Source organism: Mesoplodon bidens (assembly GCF_964165515.1).
Source record: "Mesoplodon bidens genome assembly, chromosome: 5".
Classification (NCBI taxonomy): Eukaryota; Metazoa; Chordata; class Mammalia; order Artiodactyla; family Ziphiidae; genus Mesoplodon; species Mesoplodon bidens.
In genome coordinates, this window is record NC_138161.1 from 71,996,667 (window position 1) to 72,012,299 (window position 15,633).

Sequence of the window (15,633 nt, forward strand, 5' to 3'; positions counted from 1 at the left end):
CCTCAACAAACTGCTAGTGGGAGATGGGATATAAATACCCCAGCTCTCTTGCCCTTCGGCGGCAAAACTCTGAGGCATGCTCTGTGAAGTTGCCCAGAGTTCCCCAGCAGGAAGCAGCCCTGGTTGCCCATAGGGTTACCTGAATGGATCACGTACCCCTTTTTGGCTGCTTCCCTATTTCAATTCCCCACTCTTTTATTGTTCCTTCCTGGTATTACCTCTAAGATGAATTACTTGGACTTAAATCCTTGCCTCGGCTTTAGCTTCTGGAGGAAGTCAAACCAAGCTACCTGCCATCCTTACTCTGGGAGCCACTGTCCCCATAGAACAAAAAGGAGTGACAGCAGAGAAAGACTTTTTCCCCTAAAGACCCTGTGCCTGGCCTGCTCAGAAGTGCTGTTTGGGGAAGATTGTCCCAACTCACTGTTCAAGTTTCTCCTTTCACATGAAGTCAAGATGTAGCCAGACTGGATGGAAATAAACTAATATTCTTTAGAACCAGAGGCTTAATCTGAATCAGACCATTTGTTGAATACCTCCCTTTGGCCTGAAAAGTCAAGGGCAGCTTTCTGCATAGCTCCCACAACCTGCTATATACACTGTTACATACCCAGCATTTCAGGAAACTTGTCAGACACACAGAGACCTTCACCCACGAGCAGGCTTGCAGAGTTTCAGGGGTACAATGAAAACGAACACTAAACTATAAATAAAGTCACTACCCAAATAACTAGGAATTTATCCAGAGATGTTGTTGCTTCTTTGAAAGTACAAGACCAGGCTCTGTTGAGCTAATAAACCAATGACAGTTATCCATACCACCCAGTAGAGTTCTAAAGAGTTTTATGAAGTTTTGCCTTGTTCTGCTTTACAAATAGAAATAGCCAAACCAATAAACATGGGAAACACTTCATCTTTAGAATCCTAGGAGGATATTATAGCATACATCACAATTGAAGCATGCTGAAGTCTGATGCTTTCAAACAAACAGAAGTGAATCTTGAAGTCCCTCTGAGGAAATGGATGATATGTTACTGTACTTTTCTGTATCACTGAGACACCAGAAAGATTTTGGTACAACCACTCAGTCCCTATTCTGGCACGTTTGCACCCAGGGAACTGTTCTATTATTTATTGACTCTACTAACATTTACTGAGGAGCACCTGCTAAGTGTCAGGCTCTAGGTGTGACATGAGTGCGCATCAGAGTAAAATATAAATATGAATCAAGTAAACAAAGTATGTAATTATACATTGTGACAAATGCTATAAAAAAACTGAAACAGTTTAGTTATAAAGGTATAACATAGAAGAGATCAGCTGAAAAAGTGACATTTAACTTGAGGGCCCTTAAAGATGAAGTGAAGCCAACCATGTAACAAGCAAGGGAACAGTATTTCAGGCTGAGGGAACAACATTGCAAAGTACTGAGTCAGGAAAGACCTTGGTGTGATTAAGGATCTGGAAAGAGACCAGTGTATCTGGATCAGAGAAGGTGAGGGAGCCATGCATGAGATGTGGTCAAGGACAGAGGCTGAGGCCAGGAAAAGCAGATTCTGATAGCTCGGAGAAAAGAGTTTCAATTTTCCTATAAATGTGCTGAGAGCACACTGAATCCACAGTCTCCAATTTAGTAGCTACTGGCTACATACACCTATTTCAATTTCAATTTTAGTAAGTTTAAGTTAAATTAAGTTAAAATTTCAATTCCTCCACCTCTTTCTCTCTCTCTCTCTCTCTCTCTCTCTCACACACACACACACACACACACATGCCCCAAGTGCTCGTGTGGCTAGTGTCTTCCACATTGATCGGTGCAGACATGAAATATTCCCATCATTGTAGAAAGTTCTATTGGGCAGTGCTGCAAAGGGGTCTAGGCTGGAGAATGACATTAATTTTTTAAAGATTACTCTGGCTACTGTGTAGATAATCAATTACAGAGAGAGACAAGAGAGTGAGGCAGGGAGATCTGTTAGGAGGCTACTACCATAGGCAGGACAGGAGGTCGGCAATCTGGGCTGAGTTCCCCTGGGAAACTTCTCTCTGTTCCAAATGGGACTCACTCTTGCACTTGTGCCTACACATCTGAGGTAGCTGAGATGTTTCTCCACGTGCTCTTTCATCCTCCAGGACACAAGCTTAAGCTAATACATGGTGAAAATGTCCCAGCAGCAAGAGGAGGGCAAGCCCCAGTGCACAGGGGCTTGTCAAGTCTCTGCTCATATCACTTTTGCTAACGTCCCATCAGTCAAAACAAGTCACCTAAGCTCAGAGTCATTGTGCACTGGGAGGAATGGGTCATTGGCACCAATGCTCTATCAGTCTACCCACTCACATCTGCCTCAGAAATTGCTTCATTTTCAGATACTTCCAATTGTCAGAGAGTGAAAATTTGTCTTCTGAGTAGAAATCCAAGGATCTACTCCCATAGGATAGTGGGCAGGAGCATTCCATGACTCTTGGATGTTTGACTTTGTCAGTGGTCAAGATGCAGTTGGCTTTGTCCCCTGAAACCTTCTGTAGGCTAGAAGGGTTGAGATCTGTTCACCCTTTAGCTCCCAGCTACCTCCTCAGTTCTGATTCTACCCCTCACAGAAGCCTCTCTGGCAATCTAATGTGCCACCGTTGTGACTGTGTCAATCCATTATTTTAGTTCTCTGTGAAGTTAAGCAAACTTATCATCATCCCCACCAGCTTCCTGTAGCCAGTATTCAATGTCCCTCAGTTTTCCTACCTCTTAAGTCAATTCCCAGACACTAAGACTCAGCATTTGGGTTACTCAGCTGTGTGTCCCCAGATCTCTCCTTCCTTCTGCTGCTTAGTTTGATCCCATTAATAGCAAGCATTTATAAGTGTCAGGCACTGTTCTAAATGTATTACAGGGGTTAATCATTCAATCCTCACAGTAACCCTATGAGATAACTACAATTATAAGCTCCATTTTACAGAGGAGACATGCAAGGGATAGAGGAATCAAGTAATTTGCCCAAAATCACACAGCTGGAAAATGGAGGAGCTGGGATTCAAACCAGGCAGAGTAATGTCAGAGTCTCCCACTGCACCACTCCTCCTTACTGCCCCTCCAGATGTGAGGGGATCAGCTAGAGACCATGGGTCAGCCCTCAAGTCCATCTGCAACAGTCCTCAGGGGCCTCGTCACAAATGACTCCACTTCTTCCTGAGCTGGCAATCATGCTATAACCTTTCTTGTTTCAGGTGCAGTGGGAGTGCATCAACCCCAAGTACAAAGCCAAGAAGAAGAATTATAAGAACTCGGGCATTGTGATTTTGAATCAGTGTAAGGTATATACATAGTCCTTGTCTTCCAGGGGTATGAAGCTAAGGCTGTCTGGGAGGAAGGTTGTGTGGACAGAAGGAGAGAGTGTCAAAGAGATATGATCTTTTTTAAACAAAAATCAGAAGGTCAAGGTATTAATGGACATACACTGTAAGCATGGATTGTCTTGGAGCTGTGGTAGGCCAATGTCACCATCCCCTCCACAAGGACAGTCCTGCCCCCAAAGATAGGAGAGTCCTGGTCTGCCCAGGGCAGCACCAGAGGGAGGTCCCCAGAGCGGGTCACCAACATTTCTAAAGCACCTACTCTGTGCCTATCCCAGAGTTTGGTGCTTTATATGTGGCACCTCCCCCATGCTGAGAGGGTACCATGAAAATAAGACAGTGGGGGAAGGTTAAAGGGCCTAAAAATTCCTCCCAGAGGGGTCTAACTTCGCAGAAAATCCCATCTGGGAATAATTTTGCCACTGGTTGAGTACTTACTATGTGAAAATAACTATAATACGTTCTGTTTACTCTTACCACAACCCTGAGATTTCTACTTTCAAATGAGATTGTGTAACCAGTTCGTCACACACATGGTAAGTTTAAGAGCTGAGATTTTAGTCTCCGTTTTGTCTGACTCCGTAACATAAGACTTATGTGCCATCCAGTTTCTCTCTATATATATCAGGTTCCTTCACTTAGAGTTGGCCTTTCCTGGCTGCCAGGAGCTGCAGGAGCTCATCCTTACATAACAAGAGAGTAAAGGAAAAGACTGATGGGTCTGGCTTAGGTCACATGCCCACCCCTTGAAACAATCACTGGAACTAGGAGATAAGGCTTATGATTGGCCGTCTGGGGTCACTGTTTTAATAATGGCTTTTTTTCTGTATTTTATGATGCTTTGACATCTTGGGGCCTTGCATACTAGGGAGGAACTGCCCCTCCCAGGGTTACCTAATTCCTAAAGGTAGCAATCAACTTGCCTGTGAGCCTGTCTTTGACATGCAGACCAATCCATCCAGAGCCTATACCCCCAGCCACCCCCTTTCCTGAACTCTCACACACCAAGCCAATATTCTGCCTGCCCTGTATCACCCCAGAGCCAGGTTTCAGACAATCAGAGACCATCCCATATCACCCAGAGCCTCGTAAGTTACTCAAACTTTTGAATCCTAAACCTGCTTAACTGCTTACCTTGCTTCATGCATTCCTTCCCACAAAAACCATGATAAAGAATTTGCCTGTGATTTCTCCTCATTCCTCTTGCCTCCTGACTGACCCTAGTGCTTCCCCGTGTGGCCCCCTTGTGTGGCAGGACATGCCTCCTGTCCCTTGGGGAGCTGTGAGTAATAAGCTCTTCTTTCAAAGGCAGTTGTCTCTGGTCATCTTACCTACCTGTACAGACCAAATCCTGGTACATTCAGAATAGACCTGTGACCATCTCCGTGCCCATAGCAGCAGGAGAAAAGAAGATCTAGATGAGCCAGGTCAACTGTCCATCTCTGTAAGGTGATTGTGTACATATCTGTTTTGATCTAAGAGTCTGGCACTCAGAGGCCATGGTGATTGAACTCATTTTTTTGGTGTACAGACAGTAATAGGGTATCCCAGCTATCAGGCAAAGCATCGCCATAAGGAAGCCAGGAGCAGGCACTATTCTGGGAGCCCAGTAAATATCAGCCCTGAGACAAGTCTGCCAATAGATGTGTGCCACCTGGAGGTGGTGCCTGGAAACACTACCGTGGGGTTTTATGGCTCAGTCTCTGAGAAGCTGCCCTGAGCGTCAAATGGAGTCTGAGAAGTGAGGGTCAAAAATCAGCTAGTAGTTGTCCTGGTAAAAGTATCCAGATTGTGAGCTCAGTGGCTGCAGGTACCATGCCTGTTTCTCACATCCCTGTATCCCTAGCATCCAGTGCATGGTGGGGGCTTAATAAATCCTTGTTGAATAAATAAGTAGATGAATGTCACCAAGACTCAAGCATCAGAATCATAATGAAGCAGAAATTAAGACTAGAAATCAGTAAGGTGTGTGAGAACACAGATGCCAGGGGTTGGGAAAAAAGCAGGGACCCTGCTGACTTCCAGCCTAGATTTTGAAAGGATGGACTGTGCAGTCAAGACCGCCATCATTTGAGTTCCACCTCCATCATTTTAGCCTCAGTTTCCTCATCTATAAAATGGGCACAATAATAACAATAGCATCACATTCACAGGCTTGTTCTAAGAATTAAATGAGGTAATGTATGTTAAGTGCTTGGCATACAGTACGTGCTCAATAAATGTTAATCCTTGTTGCTCATGGCATGGAAGGAATCTCACTAGCTGGCAGCTAACAGTAAAGACCTTCTCAGGTAATTGTGATCTTGAAGCTGCCCATCTTGATTACTGTGGTGTTAGGAATGTTACCAGAACTGGGACTTAGACATGGGCAGCAAGACTGAAGCCAAGTGTGAGACTTCATTCATTTCAAACCAGTGGTGACCCTTGAAAACACAGTATTAGTCTCACCTCAGAGGCAGAGGCTGATTAAAATCATGTGTAAACGAAAAGAGAGGGTAGCAGGGGATGGATGGCTGCAGCCCTTACAGGCCCATCTAAATTCAGCATTACTTTCTTTCTCTCCTTTCATGGAACAAGATCAGCTGACCCATCTTTTTCCCACAGATCTTTCTCTGCTTTTTCCTCCACATCAGCATAACCCCAAAGTCTAGGCCTCTAATCTATAGGTACACAGATCATACTGTTTCTAATACAGTTTCCTCTCTTCCTCCCGTGCAGATCCACAAGATGCATTCTTTCTTGGACTACATCATGGGTGGCTGCCAAATCCAGTTTACAGTGAGTTGTTTCCATATTTGTCCTTGTTCAGGAATAAGGTTGGGGAGTGGTGCTGGGTGTGGGGCACAAGGAAACAAAAGTCTGTTAAGACCCTGGGTCAGCTTTGCTCACGTCTCACCACTGAAATATCATACAGTAACATACAAGGAGGTCATACTTCTGTTTTCCTCAGTGAGTATGGTTTTCAGCGTCATGTCAGGAAATTCCTGCCATTCAACCTCAAGTGGTTCGGGCAACCAGCCTAATGCTTTCCGTTCTTTCCATGACTATGTGAGGCAGGAGGCAGTGGGTGGGTTGCCAGTTCCCATCAATGCTTGAAAAGGGTGGGGGAAGTGAGCCACGCTTGCTCATCCCACTGGACAACTGCAGACGTCTTGGTTGTTTTCGTGTGGCCAGACCACCAGCATCCATGTCATGCCCAATGGTTAGTGCCAAGAGTAAACCATCCAAATGGTTCATCGGTCAATAAGAAAGCGAATTCCAAAAGATTGGGGAACCAGTCTCGCAAGGTTGAAAAATAGAATGAGTGAGTGGATTGAGGATCATCTCCTACATGGAATCTGTAAGCCCATGGGATTTGCACACTCCTAATACATATTGGCGGGTCGGGGTGGACTGGGTCTTTCTTAAGTGCCTGGGTGGGCCAAGGTTGTGAGTCCATCCTGCCCTGGAACAATTTGCTTTCAGTGGCTTCATATTCAAAATCCTACTAGGTTTAGGCAGACATGACCTGCAGAAAGAGAATACCCAGATGACAAGGAATAGATCTGCTAAAACCTATGGAAAATCAACGTGGATGTAAACAAGAGGAGCCCAATTTGTGCAGCACTTTTTCCTCATCTTGCAAAAGTGTACTCGTGAAATTCAGCCCTGTTTAACTCCCTAGACAGGCTCAGTCATGTGAGGAAGGCAAGGAAATTGATTTGAGCCCAAGAAAGTAGACAGGAGCAATGTATTCCTGAGACTAGGGATAGTGGTACCCAAAGGACTAGAAGGGGGTTCCCCGAGGGGTTGAGATAAGGCATCTCCCTAGATAGAGGCTTGTCCTCTGCTATAACCTCAGAGGAGTCTATCTATGTCCTGCCTAAGCTCAGGCCATTGTTCATTTGCCCCTGAATACTTACAGGAGTTAATTATAGATTTTGGTCATTTCTTTGAAGTCTAAGTTTCTCTAAAGACACACCCACACAACACCCACACAGCACCCACCCCTTCCTCCCCCCCCCCCACCATATACACACTGGCATGTTTAGAAGGTAGCAAACATGTGCATTGTGGGCACACACCCCTGCCTCCAGCTGTCCGGGGCAAATGGAGGTGGAGGAGCCAGCAGTGTCACAGAGGAGAAAGTGTCCCATGATCTTAGGCAAAGGAATGATGCAGAAAACTATTTATAGATTCTTCAAGGGAAAGCTCTATCAATTTGGGTCTGTTTTAGATTCTATAGATCCCATGCTTTTGAACAACTCTTTATTCAACCTTCAGGGACTTGCTTTGCCCTTGGAGTTGGGCTACAAAGAATTGGCCCCAGGGAAAACTGAAGTTTGACCCCAGAATGTTTCCAGCTCTACACCCTGACTCATGAAGGGGAGGGGAGGGGAGATCGTGTGGCTCACCTGACAGGACTATTGCTCTCCTGGCTTTGTTTTCCCCTCCTTCTCACTTTTGCTGACGCTCCCCAGCTGGAAGGGACCACCTCAGTGGTTCTCACTACCACTTTCCCAGCCCCAGCTTCTCAGCCATCCAGGGTCCATGGACCGACCTGCGGGAGGTCTGGAGCAAGTCTGGAGTAAGGCACGTGAACAGGGGGAGCATGTGCAGATAAATGCCGAGGAGACCAGACCATCAGCAGTGCCTGCAACAAAGCCCTTCCTCCTGGAGGGCTCCAGGCCGAGGACGCAGGAGAAGGTTGCTAGGTGTTCTATTATGAGCTTTCTATTAAAGAAAACATACCAGCCACCTCATTGTCATGTTCCTCTAAAATTAAGTCAGCTTTCCCATTATTAATTTCTTATTACTCAAGCAGTGCCATCTAATGTAAATGGTAAGCTGTAATACAAACTATTAATAATTAACATGTCTTAATAAATTTGGTATTTATTATATGCTCAATCATTTTATTGAGGCCATCTGGAAAAATGAAGGGAATGTGGCAGAGGGATGAGAAATGAGAAGAGGGCTTCCTGGCGTAGAGACAGGCAGAGCAGAGGGAGGGAGGAACGAGGTTCCGTTGCAGTCACCCCACCCCTGAGCTCTCCAGAGTTGAAATCTCCCACTGGTGCAGAGGATGGCCCGAGATTCCTAAGCAGGCCCCGGAGCTTCATCCAGGATAAGCCTCCATCTCCCTGGAGACAGACCTTCAGGAGCCAGCAGTGGAATACAGTTCTGCATGTTTCCTCCCCTCCTCAGGCTTCTCGGCCCTGCCCCTGTGCCCAGGAGGACTTCCTCTTCGGGTGCATCGGCCGGACTCCCCTGCTCATGGATTTTGGTTGGATTTGACCAATGGTAGGCAGCAGCCAGAGGTCAAACAATAGGAGGAGAATGAAGTTGGGGCACTTCTTCCCCACTCTCTACCCACCAGGCTGCTGTTTGGCAGTGACCACGTTCCTCTACAGAAGGACACAGTTCCCTTCAGGTGGCCTGCCCTGCAAACACTACTCTTACTCGGTTCTACTAGCTGCCCCTCTTGACCCTTTCTACTCAGCCTCCCTTAATATTTTAGAAGTGTCCTTTTATTAAATTCTTCTCAATCATCCCTTTTGAGTGGACCATTTTCTTCCTGTCAAGACTCTGACCAATACACACTACAAACAGTGGTGAGAAGAAAGCTTTTGCACCTTCCACTGACGCCTGGACCTCCTGGTTCCACCTTAAGAATATCAAGAGCAGAGCATCTTTCCCTTCAGGCAGTAGGCTGATATAAGTTGCTCAGAATACTTCTGTTGAATGGTGGTGGATCAAAGCGTAAATCTTCAAGAAGAGATAAGGTTTAGGGAAAAGAAGAAATTGGATAAATAAATGTGATACTATGTTTTTGCTTTAAAAAGCACCCCTGTGAACTTAAATATTTATGCATCCATATATTCTGATGATAAATACTGAAAGCTTACATGGGTTAATGTGAATATGCAGGATATATTTAGGGGATTGTTGGGGAAATGGTTTAGATTGAGAATTTGAAGGGCTTTGAAGTTTGAGGTAATTAGGTGGATGTGGGAATGTCCAGAAGACTCTTGGGCAGGACTCGGGAGCAATCAGGCACAGGCTTTAGGGAAGTAAATCTGGGAGGGCTTCATGAAAGGGACTCTGAAAGAAGACATTAAAACCCACTGTAGCCGTCCTGGTGATGGGTAGTAAGAGGTAACTAGAGGGGCAGCAGTAGGAAGGGGCACTGTGGAAAGAGAGTCTACTAGCCTTGACTTATGATACAGGAGGAGACGGAAGGCACAGGAGAATGATGAGTCCAGGATGAATCAAATCTTTTGTGCCTGAAGACAAAGCATAGCAGTCCCATTCACAGAAATATGGAAATCAAGAGGAGCTGCCAGACAACAAGATGAACTTCCTCATGGATGCGGTGGAAGTATTTTCAAGTATCCCAATGGAGATAGCATTTATAAGTACGGACCTCAGTTTCAGGAGAGAGGTGGAAACTGCACATACATGTGTCTGGAGGAGATGGCTAAAGAGAAAAATACAGAAAGACAGGGGGCCTGGTGACAGAATATTGTGGAAGATCTGCATTTGTCAGCAGGGGAAAGAGGGGCAAACAGTAAAGAGATGCCAGAGGGGGAGGTCCCAGAGGAGACAGTAACTCAGATGATCAGGAGGAAGTGTTACAGGATCAGGGGCAATAATCTCATATGCTAAAGAGAAGATAGAAGGTGAAGAATGAAAAACGGTGACTGGGCCACGTGATGAGTAGGCACAAATCATCTTCAGAAGAGCAACGTCAGCAGAATGAGACAGGAGACCCAGGAGGTGGGGTGTAACATACGGTGAGGAGGTGAACACAGTGGGTGTAACTACTCGTTCAAGAAGGCCGACAGTGAAGGGAAGACAAGAGGTGGAAAGGAGAGTGGCAACCTGAGGATGAGAAGAGGGGAGTTTTAGGCTATGAAATAAGCAGAGAAGGCCCCGGGGAGGGAAGGACATAAAGGATGCTCAAAAAATACCCAGTCGATGATTCTTCCTCTTTTTTGGTTACATGGACCATTTGAAATCTGATACAAGATCTATATCCTCTCACTGGAAAGTGCACACACCCAATTCTGCACACCATTTCAGGATGTCAAGGGCACCCCTGAGGACAACTTTTTTTCCTTGTGTGAATCTTTGAGTCGTAAGGACTCCGGGGCAACAGTCGTGTTGTGGTCTTGGAGGACCTGAGCAGAGGTGAAGCAGAGACTTGAGGGAGAGAGATTGGGTTCCATGTGTTTGGCACATGGCACAGCAGCTGAAAGGAAAACCAGATACCAGAATTTCATATACAAAGTACACAACTCCAGACAACATAGACGAGGCCCACTCCATAAGACATTTGAAGAGAAAATGGTAGAATTCAACGTTTCTTTTGAAAGTTATTGCCTTTCCAGATGCAAAAAAATATTCATTGTAAAATGAATTTTCACAGAGACAGGTTGTAAGCAACACAAATGTCCAACAATAAGGTAATAGCTATATAAATCGCAGTTCCTCATTTAGGTGGACTATGATAAAGCCATTTTAAGTGGTAATTATAATGATTGGTAATAACATGAGGATATGTTTATGTCATAGTGTTAAGTGAAGAAAAAAAGAACATAAAGCGAAGCTACCCTATGATTACAACTATGTTAAATGTTTATATATAACTATATTGTATGTTTTATATATAAATTTTAAAAATATTTTGGATATATATATATTGTATATAACTAAAAAGAAAAAATATGATTTATCAGACTAGCAGAATCCTGAGTCGTCATTTCTTTCTTATTATATTCAGACGGCCCTTTTTATTATCTGTAATTTTTTTTAAATTAAAGAGGGTATTGGGCTTCCCTGGTGGTGCAGTGGTTGGGAATCCACCTGCCAATGCAGGGGACACGGGTTCGAGCCCTGGTCCAGGAAGATCCCACATGCCGAGGAGCAACTGGGCCCGTGCACCACAACTACTGAGCCTGCACTCTAGACCCCACAAGCCAGAGCTGCTGAGCCCTCATGCCACAACTGCTGAAGCCCGCGCGCCTGGAGCCTGTGCTCTGCAGCAAGAGAGACCACCGCAACGAGAAGCCCGCACACCGCAAGGAAGATTAGCCCCTGCTCGCGGCAATTAGAGAAAGCCCACACACAGCAACAAAGACCAAACACAGCCCCAAATAAATAAGTAAATAAATAAATTTTAAAAAATTTAGAGGGTATTGCTTTCCTTTATCTCTGATTTTATAGTCTACATTTTAATAATATAATATGATATAATAAGCTGAATGTGGCTTCTCCCAGATTAACCTTGAAGCCTAAGAAAAGAGCACCTCTTAAAGGTCCTCTCATGTCATCTTTTCTGACCCTAACGAACTTGAGACATCCTATGCCCAAGCTGTGTCTCAGTTTAAGTTTTAAATCCTGATTTATATCCCAGACTAAACACTGACGGATTCTGGCGTAGAACCCTGAGAAATGAGGATGAATCCTGGGATGAAGAGGAGAATGCTTCTCACTTTCCAGGAAATGAACCAGTCAACCTCTGGGGGTTTTCCCATCTGGCCTAGGTTCTCCTTTCTTTGCCTGCTATAGGGTTTTGAGGAAACAGAAAAGCACAATAATTAAACCTATTACTTAAGAAATAGTCCAGACTAAAGAGTATCTCCACCTACAAGTCTCGTTTTATAGGTCCAAATTGTATACAAATCTAAAAAACAAACAAACAAACAAACAAACAAAGCTGCCCTATAGCAGGTGATATCACAAAGGTTGCAGAGAGATCAGGCAGCTAACCAGAGATGGGTTCACAGCAGCTTTCCCCAGAAAACATCTGGGAGGTTCTCAAAGGGCGCATGTTTTCACCGTCAGGGAAGGGATATGAGGCCTGGGCTCGTTTCAGGTAAGAAGCTAAAAATGTCCAAGGAAGGATACTCACCTTTAGCGTCCAGCCTTTTCTGGAAGCAGTTCCCCACACTGGGGATTTGGCAGCGTGGAGGAAGCAAGGATTTTGCTTTCTTACTTTACAAGGTTTTGCAAAACTGCTCCATGGCTCTGCTTAATGAAGAGCGAGACCTCCTGGGCAGAAGGGGAAACAAAGGAGGCCTGTTCCTGGGCTGCCCGCTGGGAAGATGGGAGCGCACATCGGAACCGCAGGCTTTCCTGAATGCTTCATAGCAGAAGATGAAAACGGCAGCTCTGCAAGCCCGCCACATTAAGGAAGCCAGGAGCCGGGAGCCTCCTCCGCAAACTGGCATTTTTCGGTCATTTTCCTGCTTTTATTTCTCAACTTAATTCCATCTTTCACAGCCTCCCTGTTGCTTTTTAAAATAAACTTAACCTTTCTCTCTGTTCTCTTTGCACTCATGCTAACTTAAAGAGCGCAGAGAATTCTTGGTAGAAGGCCACCTCCTGAAGACAGAGATTTTATCTCCAGCCTCATCAAGGAGACCAGAAACCATCAGTTGCCAGGAAAAAAAAAAATCTTTTAGCTGCCTTGTACCTGAGACTGTCCATTTACTGTCTAGTCAAACGATAAAATATTTTTATGAGCTGTGGGAATTACAGAAAGTAGTAGGTGATAAAGGTCATTGGTTTATTTCCTTTTTCATCAGGTAATTTTTAAGTTCACACCCTTCCCCAGAGTTACATCAGCATCTCCTGAGCTGGAATAGCCTCTGTGGTTGTCACAAACATGGGAGCCATCCCCATGGGAAGAGTGGAAACCCTAGAGGCCTGCCTGCAGAAAAAAAGCAGTTTCCATTGGGCATGTTTGTATGTCCCTACAGGACCACCAGGAACAGGCAGCACAATACCTCCTTCTAACCTTGAAATTCAGGTTGCCCCACTACATAATCTCCTCCATCCCCAAGGAGATCTGGCCGCTCCCTTTCCCTAACTGGCATCCAACTTCACATTCAGTCACCGAATCCTATTTGTTTTCTATGCTTAATATCTTCAATCACAATCCTCTTCTCACCACCATCTCTGCCCCACCCTAGTTTGTTAAGTGTAGGGGAATTATTCCAAGCCTGAGGATGAAGAGTTGATAGAAATGAAAAGATATAGCAGCACTGGGACCAGAGTAAAGAAAGAGAGGCACCTAGGATGCAGAATTTAAGGAGGCATCACTCTCAGATCAGGCAAGTGTAGGGTCAGCTCAGATGAGTGCCTTCCTGAGCTTATGCCCTAGTCACCTCTCTTATTTTACCCTAATCCCAGCCCTATGATTTTTTTTTTAATTTTAGTATAGATTGTTGCCAAACTCTGTTAAGCTCATCCAGATGTTACGTCCACTTCTCCCCATACTACAGGTACTCATCCAGGTGATACACCTGGGCTCAGATGCTGCCACTTGGTGCCTGCATGCTTGGAGGATCTTGCCTATGCCTGGGAAGATAAGATGTTCAATTATGTTTCTTGAGTTGCCATTTTTCTTTATGGAGATTTTTCCCTCTGTTCTTTATATTATCTGATTTCATTCTCTGGTTTTACATCAAGACACCAGCGTATTTTTTGCCATCACAGGATACCCTTGACAATCAGGTAATCAACACATGGTACAGGTTGTCAGTTGCAGTATTAAGAAACACAGGTAGGGCTTCCCTGGTGGCGCAGTTGTTGAAAGTCTGCCTGCCGATGCAGGGGAGACAGGTTCGTGCCCCAGTCCGGGAGGATCCCACATGCCGCGGAGCAGCTGGGCCCGTGAGCCATGGCCGCTGGGCCTGCGCATCCGGGGCCTGCGCGTCCGGAGCCTGTGCTCCACAATGGGATAGGCCACAACAGTGAAAGGCCCGCATACCGCAAAAAAAAAAAAAGAAACACAGGTAGATTGGGATGCTCCATGAAGAGGGGCATCATAAACACAAGTGAGGGGAGCCACAGGTACTCATTATTAATAATAAAATATCAAACCTGCCAGTGATTTGCAATACTTGCAATGATATTAATAAATCAGAGCAGAATCAAGGTTGTCTCCATAATAACATCCTTGGATCCTCTAGAATTTTCTACAGCTCTAAAGTGCTTTCCTCAGTAGAAGAGAAGGAGGTGGCTTTACTTCTAGCCTTCCCAGCACTATTTTTACCTTCTAAACACTATGTACACATGTGAGGTTCCATGGTCTCTTAAGTGTGTTTCATCAGGACAAAAAGGCAGAGAATGGTGAGTGTGTTGGAGCTTAGTACATCCAAGAGTCCCTGAGATGTTTGATTTCTCCAGACACTGTCTCTCAGGTACCTCTCGAGTGTCCTCCTTGGAGAAGTTTTCCAGGGATTGTCTGCATGTATCTGGACCTCTGTCTGGTTGGGGCCCCATGGGTGAGACCTGGAATGCTTTACACCTCCTTCTCGTTCACAAAATGCATGTAGGCTCCCCAACACCACTCCTGCTGCTTCAACTAGCTTTTCACCACAGTTCGTGTTGTCTTCCTCTCTTTTCTTCAGTGGCTTGGGTTTCACCTTCAGGATGAAATCTCAGAAGATACTGGATTTCACTGGTCCTTTTAGGCCACCCCCAGTTGTCCTCAGTAACCCATTCTCCCACTGTTTTGTTTTGTTTTTTCTTTTTAAATTTTTTTAATGTTTTTAGTGAAGTGTAGTTGATTTGCAATGTTGTATTAATTTTTGCTGTATAGCAGAGTGATTCAGTTATACATACTTTCTTTTTCGTACTTTTTTCCATTATGGTTTATCACAGGATATTGAATATAGTTCCCTGTGCTCTACAGTAGGACTTTGTTGTTTATCCATTCTGTTTTTTTATTTTATTGAAGTATACTTGATTATACTGTATGATATCACTTATATGTGGAATCTAAAATACGATACAAATCAACATATCTGCAAAACAAAAACTCACAGACATAGGTGGGGGGGTAAGGGAGGGGAGGAATGGGAGTCTGGGATTAGCAGAGGCAAACTATTATTGTATATAGAATGGATAAATAACAAGGTCCTACTGTATAGCACAGAGAACTATATTTTCAATATCCTGTGACAAACCATAATGGAAAATATATGAAAAAATATATATATGTATAACTGAGTCACTTTGCTGTACAGAAGAAATTAACTCCCACTGTTCTTCATACACGCACACACACACACACACACATACACACACTTTAGTTGCCGTTTTCCTACCTTTTACAGTTGCTTTGGTCATAAAGTGTTGTTCATTCAAGGTATTTCTTCTCTTCTACATTAATGTAGTTGCCTCCTGGTTAGTATCCCTACCTCCAGGCCAAACCTCCTCATCCTTCGTAAGAATAAAACATGCCCACGAGATGTCTGCACATGCGGGTCACAGACTTACTCATTCTCTTGGGTA

At 44.6% G+C, this 15,633-nt stretch overlaps 1 protein-coding gene across 1 annotated transcript in view; it reads left to right on the top strand.

The window, feature by feature from the left end:
• Positions 1-15,633, top strand: part of CPNE4 (copine 4) — a gene marked incomplete at its 3' end in the record, with an annotated part of 612,853 nt that overhangs the window by 572,819 nt on the left and 24,401 nt on the right. Inside the window, exons 9-10 of the mRNA XM_081235787.1 lie at positions 3,220-3,306; positions 6,064-6,123. Coding sequence (XP_081091913.1) covers positions 3,220-3,306; positions 6,064-6,123 — 147 coding nt within the window. The remainder of the gene's footprint in view (positions 1-3,219; positions 3,307-6,063; positions 6,124-15,633) is intronic.